Source organism: Orycteropus afer, unplaced genomic scaffold, assembly GCF_000298275.1.
Source record: "Orycteropus afer afer isolate SDZICR_OR568_19922 unplaced genomic scaffold, OryAfe1.0 scaffold00597, whole genome shotgun sequence".
NCBI classification, from domain to species: domain Eukaryota; kingdom Metazoa; phylum Chordata; class Mammalia; order Tubulidentata; family Orycteropodidae; genus Orycteropus; species Orycteropus afer.
The window spans coordinates 958,448-966,051 of NW_006922184.1; the positions used below are offsets into that span (position 1 = coordinate 958,448).

General features: G+C 44.7%; 1 protein-coding gene across 1 annotated transcript in view; it reads left to right on the forward strand.

Moving 5' to 3' along the window:
• The window catches only part of AFF2 (AF4/FMR2 family member 2), a 431,977-nt gene that overhangs the window by 221,257 nt on the left and 203,116 nt on the right, over window positions 1-7,604 (forward strand). The window contains 1 exon segment of the mRNA XM_042783029.1: window positions 2,348-2,434. Within this exon segment, the coding sequence (XP_042638963.1) occupies window positions 2,348-2,434 (87 nt within the window).

Genomic DNA, 7,604 nt, shown 5'->3' on the forward strand with positions numbered 1-7,604 from the left:
ACATCAAAACATGATTATTATTATGTTAAAAGTGTTTTAGTGTAGGTTTCTTTAGGGTTTTTTATGCACAGAAAGGTCCACTATATATATTATATCCTAAGACAAACATTTGACTAACTGGCATTCGATATGAACTATACCTAACTGTTTCGACTTAGGTATAAATTCGACTTAAAGACAGACTTAAGAACAGGGGTCATTTGTAATGATTTCGCAGCATCAATGCCACTGGGAATGAATCCGTGCTTCACAACTCTTCATCCATCGAAGGCCCTCTTTGAACTGGGTAATTATAGAAGGGTGGAAAAAAAAGAAAACAACACTGAAACATGTTTTAGTGCTGCCTGAGAGTTCTTATTAATGTTACCTTTGAAAAGATGAATTACGTTACCCCTAAAGACTGCAATAAAGTATTATGTAACTTCTTCATTAAAAAGGACTTTCATAAACGTTGATCCCCTCCAGCCCTCCCCAAAGCCTTCCTTTATTTCCATCATTACATCCATTGTGATGTTTAATGTTTATATACTGACATGTTTAATGAATCCAATCCATGTGGCACCCTCCTGCTTCACAAAATTTGTCATCTCTCTGTTGCTGGGATTTTGAACATGTGATTTAATTATTCTAGCTCTTGGGGTAAAGCATGTTGGCCATGTGCCGTAAGACTCCAGCAAGGTTTGAACGGCACCTCTTTTCAAACTCAGTGTTTGAAAGATCGGTGCAGGGTGCCCTGCTGCTACCAGAGAGTGGGAGACTGAGCGGCTTTGCTCAGACTTGAGCTCGCAAATCCCTGTGTGTCCAGCTGCATGGAACAGAGCTACCGATCCCACAGGAACTTCCTCTACAAATGAGAAAGGATGGCCTCGGCTGACTCCTCTGTGCACGGGAAAAGCTGCTGCACATGCCTGATCATGTCACTATCAGGCCACATCAAGAGAAGACGCGTACCAGATCATCCGGAATGAAGGCAGTAACCATGCTGCCTTCGCCTGCACTGGCGGATCACACCTGGAATAGCACGCCATGAGTGCGAAGCCCCAGGCAACCAGAAGCCCTCCAGGAGCATGGAAGCCATGACAGACGAGCTCCAACATTGGAAGTAAAGGTGGAGATGCCCCATAAGTGAGTGAAGAGGCCGTGAACGCCCCAGTCTGGAGACGAGATGATCCTAGGGACAAACATCCCCTCTTGCAACCGCTGAAGGCTTGTCATGAGACAAGGAGGAGGCGTGTTCTGTGCCCCTCTAAAGAAGGACCCACAGGAAGAGTAGTCTGATGAAGGTGTCTCAGGATGGCCCAGGCCACTTCAAGCGCCAGTGAGCTCCTGGCCGCTGGCATTGTGAATACAGATATCGGAGAGCCCTTTGTCGTTAAGCTTCGGGCACCCATGTGGGGCAGGAAATGGACCAAGTTACTTTTAGTTCCCTTCAAAAAAGAAAAAGTAAGCTAATTAAGCCAATAAGTATTTATAAAGGGCCTATTATGAAGGCTATAAGGAGTCCTGCTGGTGTAGTGGGTGAGCACCCAGCTGCTAAGGAGCAGGTCAGCAGTTTGAACCCACCAGCCGCTCCACAGGAGAAACATGAAGCAGCCTGCTTCCATAGAGATCGACAGTCTTGGAACCCTATGGAGCAATCCTACTCTGTCCTATTGGGTCGCTATGAGTCAGAATCGACTTGCTTTTTTTTGTGTGTGTGTGTTTGTTTGTTTGTTCTAAATGGAGGCAGTAAAGGAGTCCCTGAGTAGCCCAAATGATTAAGTGCTGGGCTACAACAGAAAGGTTTGTGGTTCAAAACCCCTCAGAGGCACCTTGGAAAAAATGCCTGCTGATCTGTGTCCGAAAGCTCATAGCCACAAAAACCCCGGGGAAGGCCTGTCTACTCTGCAGCTTGGGGAGTCTCCATGAGTTGACAGGAATCAATGGCAATGGGTTTCGGTTTGTGTTGGGTTGTGTTTGATGGAGGCATGGTGGTTCCGTGTGGGAGACCCAGGTTCCATTCCTGGCCAATGCACCTCATGTGCGGGCACCACCCATCTGTCAGTGGAGGCATTTCTCAGATGCGCAACACATTTCAGGGGAGCTTTCAGACTAAGACGGACTAGGAACATGGGCCTGGCGGTCAACTTGCAGAAACCCGCCAGTGCAATCTCCACGGTTCCTAATGGCCCGATCACAACTGACCTGGGGACGGCAGAAGACAGGGCAGCGTTGCAGTTGCTGTGCGTGGGGCCACGGTGAGGTGGGGCTCCGACTCCACGGAAGCTAACAACGTATGTTTAGTGCCAAGAAGCAGTTGGACTGTCCACGTGCCTGAAAATAAAGTCGCTTTGTTTTTCCCCATCAGGAGATGAGCCCTTCCTGGCCTCCTCCTCTCCCTGCCACGCAAACTCCTGGAAACGCTGAGCAGGGCACATTTGCCATCCCCGGACAGGTCAGTTACCTTGCTTCCTCTGCTTGCCTGTATTTTAATGATCTGTGTCTTCCAATTGGATTCTAATTGGAATCTTCAGAAAATCTGGATTCTCCCTTGCCCCTCAGGATGGCAGTAGACATATGATTATTTATTGAAAGAGTAGATGACTCAGAGGGGAGTGAAGGCAGTCCTTAGGAAAGGCCATGTAGATGATACAATAACAACATCCAGGATGTTTTTCATTTAAAAAATAGTCTTTTCACTCTAATGGGTCTAGTTTCACTTTGTGTATCACTGTCCAGTGATACGCAAGGAGACAGATTTTAACACGCCAATTCCTCACACTAACAGAACTTTTTCTTCCACAATTCTGGCATCAAATGCTTAACACAATTTTTCTCTTACTTGTTCCTGGTAGGAATTTTTCTTATTATTTTTAAATGTCTAAATAGATATGGCTATTCTCATAACACACTTTAAAAGAAAAAGTCTTCTTTCTTTCCTTCCATCCATCCATCCATCCGTGTGTCCATCTCTCTACCCATTCAATCATCCATTTGTTCAGAAACCACTTATTGAGGACAGAGCACCGGTTGCCATGGAACTGATCTTGCCTCACGGCGGCCCCATGTATCAGAGTGGAACTGTGCTCATTTTCAGAAATGAATCTCCAGGCCTTTGTTCCCACCTCTAGGTGGACTTGAACCTGTCCATTTTTAGTCAGCAGACAAGTTTGTCAACATTTTTTCCCACCCAGGGACTCCTACTGAGGACATGTTGTTGTTGTTGTTATTTGCCATCGAGTCGGCCCCGACTCATAGCGACCCCTCCTTGGGTTTCCGAGGCAGTTATCACTACGGAAGTAGGATTGCCCAACCTTCCTTCCGAGGAGTGGCATAAACGGACCTAAATCACACTTGTTGCCACCGAGTCAGTTGCAATTCCAGGGTTTCCTGGGCTGTAACGTTTATGGCAGCAAATCAGCAGGCCTTTCTTCCACCTTGCTACTGGGTGGGTTTGAACTGCCAACCTGTAGTTTAGTAAAACCACTGGCCGACTGTAAAGGGGTTGGTTGATTCCAACTCCTGGTGACCCTATAGGACAGAATAGAACTGCCCCAGAGACTGAGGACCTGCAATGGGCTTAAAGTGAGAGATGAAGAGAAGCTCTCGTGTGTGTTATGAGGTAAACCACAAAGCAATGTAGGAGCCATCTGCACAGAGAATAAAAGGCCCAGAAAAGTGTCCAGCACTCCTCTGAGGAGCTGAGGAAGTGCTCCTGGAGGTGGCAACATTTGGAGGACGGTGAGGACCCTGACCAGTTTAGAAAGGCCCAGGAGAAGAGCAGCCACGCGGAAGCACAGCCCTGAGAGGGGAGGGGTCTGGTGTGAGGCAGTCTGGTATGAAGTCCTGAGTGGCTGGATCAGAGTTCCTGGCATGGGGAGTGGAGAGGGAGGAACCCACTGGAGTTAGGTGCATCTCTGTGAGAGACCTTGAATGCCAGCCCAAGAAGTTGGGACTTTATGTAGGAAGAGAGACACCCAATCAGATCCTTTCGTCTTTACTGTTGTTGTCAGTTGCTGTCAAATCATCTCTAAGTCATGCCAACCCCGTGTACAAGCAAAACGTTGCTCAGTCCTGCTCCATCTTCACAATCCCTGGTCTGCTGGAGTCAGTGCTGTCAGCACTGTGTGTTCTGAGTGCCTGCCAGCTGAGGGGGCTCATCTTCCACATGATCTGTCGGGTTTTGATGAGCTAATAACTCATCTCTTAGCTGGGTGATCCTGAACACGTGACTTAAGTACTCAGAAAATGTCAGCCTCTCCCCCCTGCCAGAGTTTGGACAATGGAAAGAGTGCTATTTTAGGAGCTAGGGGCTGGGGTGCTTTTAGTCCTAGCTCTGCCATTTGCTGGCTTTGTGTTCCTGTTCTGGTTCCTCTGAGCCTCAGTTTCTTCGTTCTGGACTAAGAGTTAGAAGATGGTGTGAACTCTAGGATCCCAATAGATTTTTCGTTTCAAATAGACTATGATTCTGTCATCTTTGAAAAACAGAATACAGTGGAACATTGTCAACTCCCTTCAGTGTGTTCATGTATCCCGGGTTGAATATGGCCTATTTTCTCTTAGAAAATGGAAAACCTCACAAGGTAGGGAGTCCCTACTAAGCAGAATCCGGGGAGCTAATAAGGCTCTCAGAGTAAGTCCAGAAAGGTGTCCACGAGGACCATTCTCTAGAATGGCAAGTGATGACGGCACTAGGATTTTTGCATTTTTAGCTAAAAATCAAAAGAAAAAATTATTTCATATTTCATGAAAATTATTTGAAATTCAAATCTCAGTGTCTATGAATAAAGTTTTATTGGCACATGGTCACTCCCATTGGTTAACTTATTGTCTGTAGCTGCTTTCATGCTGCAACAGGCAAGCTTAGCAGTTGTGACAGAGACTGCATGGGCACAAACCTGAAAACATTTATTATGCGTCCTCTACAGGAGAAGTTTGTGGACCCTGGCTCTAGAATCTAGATCCTACAAACAAAACAAAATGAACAAACAAAAAACAGTTGACACGTGAAATAAGTCAATCGCAGAAGGACAAATGTTGTATTAGTTCATTATTGTAAAAAGTCAAGGAAAGGTTTATATATGGAAGGAAACTTTCCTTCGTTGGTTACCATGGGTGGGATGGGAGGGGAGGAAACACTGAAAAAAAAAAAAAAAAAAAACACCAGTTGGCACCAAATCAGTGGCTCTCCCATGGCAACCCCATGTGTGTGACAGTGGAACTGTGTCCCACAGGGTTATCACGGCTGTGGGCGTTGGGAAGTAGATTGATCATCAGATCTTTCTTTCGAGGCACCTCTGGGTGGACTCTACCAAAAACCTTTAGGTTAGCAGCTGAATGTTTAACTGTTCACACCAAGCAGGGTCTCCCTCCGGATTCTATAGGAGCCTCTGATCATAAGATTGTTATCAAGGCTAGTATTGAAAAGTCTCATACAAGTTTTTGTAAACAATTTGGCATAATTATAATTCTACCACTGTTGTTATTGTTGTTATGTGCTGTGGAGTCGGATCTGACTCATAGTGACCTCTCCTTAGGTTTCCGAGCAGTTTCACTACGGAAGTATATTGCCCAACCTTCCTTCCAAGGAGTGGCTGGTGGGTTTGAACCGCCAGCCTTCTAGTTAGCAGTCAAGTGCCTTAGGCACTATTCTACTACTAAAATTGCAGATATGGCATGTCTATGAAACAAATGGGGAGCTCTGGTAGCCTAGTGCCTAAGGCATTTGAGTGCTAATCAGAAGGCTAGCAGTTCAAACCCACCAGCCACCCCTTGGAACAAGGAATATTGGGCAATCTACTTCCATAGTGATACCGCCTCGGAAACCCAAGGAGGGGTCGCTATGAGTTGGATCCAACTCAAGGACAGCGAGTGAGTGTGTGAGTGATGAAAGAAATGCGCATAGATCAAAGTCAGGTTTGATTTTTTTGTATGATATGCATTGATTATTGCATGAAGGATTTTTTTTTTATAAGACACAGATTCGTAGATTTATGATCACACCATTTCCAATTGGGTTAGGTATATATGTAAAGTAGCTTTAATGATATTCAAAGGTGCTTCATTTGTTTGGGTATCAGGTTTTGTTTGGTTTTTAAAGTCTTGTCCAGCTTGACACTAACAACTGCACCAAGAATACACACCAGTTATTGGAATTCAGTAACTTCCAACTTGCACTGCTGCTCTGCCATCCTGAGACAAGGGATTGGTGGGTTCCAAGTGCAACATACTTGGATGAAGGTTAAAAAACTAGTCCAGGCTTCTGGAAACAGTTCAAAACGTACTGCTTTTTTCCATTCTCTGATCAGATCTTTGGTTTGACCGACTTTGGAAAGTGTCATCTGCTTTCCTAAGGGTATACTTGCCCAAACTTGCACTACACATTTGTACTGAAATCCCTTTTTAAAAAATAACAAATAGAAATACTATCGTATAGTTGATACCAATAATTAACATCTTTTTTGGGGCAATGAGGTGTTCTGAATTGCTAAAATTTTTGCATAAGTGAAGGTTATCTATCCTTCCATGGGAAGCAGGTCATAGAAAGCATTTTGACATGGAATTAATATTTGACAGATTTCTCACAGAGATCACACTGAACATCCTTTAGTCTTTCTTGCTAACTTAGACATCATTCTGAGCATCAGTCACTGTGCTATGATGTAATATTTTACTATGCTGTAATTGTTCCCTCGGCTATCAAAATGGGTAGGAATGCTTCCCCCTGTAGTCAATGGCCATATGCACTGTGCTTTTCAAGTTCTGAATTTGTTGTGTCATTTTCTGTTGACTTCTGTGCTATTGGCCTCTGCATCTCAATGCTCCTAGTGACTGGGCCTCTACAAGTGTTTCCCCTTTCTTGCCTTTTGTGATTTGCTCAGGCTGGAAATCAAAGGGCAAAGCTTGTGAGAATCCTTTGTCAAAAGTCAATTCTCTGAGTGTGAGTAGGGAAACCTTTGAGCATCAAATTGCATGGGCTTGGTATCAGCACTTTAGCTAAGAGGCTTAGCCCCCTGTTGAGTTTATGGTGGTCTTCTGGAGAGCTAATTTTGCCAAAAGACAAATCTCTTGAACCACAGAATCATGTAAAGAGATCGCAAAGTTCACTTGTGATTAAAGCACTTTGTTAGTATGCTTGCCTAGTTCTCTTAAAGATAAATTATGTTGTGAGCTCATTTTTACTCAATAGGGTGGCAAGATTAGGCTTAATGAGTAGATTCCTTGCAGCAGTGATTAATGTAGCTAATGCTTGTATTTACTTGAATTCACTGTCTCCAGTTTGGGAACATTTGCTTTGCTGTTGACACTAACTGGCTCTTCCCGGCACACCACACTTTGTGTGCTCTGTGGATCACTGCAGTGCTTCTGCCTGAGAGTCTGATCAGGATGCATACAGGTGTGTCACACTCCCAGCAAACCTGCTGGGTGCAAATCCAGATTAACCCAAAGCGTGCATGAATTCTGTGTGGGGTGACTTTCAAGTAAAAATACAAAACAAAACAAAAACTCATTGCTGTGGAGTTGATTCTGGATCGTGATGACCCCACACGTTTCAGAGAGGGTTTTCAGTGGTTGTAAACTTATGGAGCTCTGGTGGCATAGTGCCTAAGGCATTTGACTGCTAA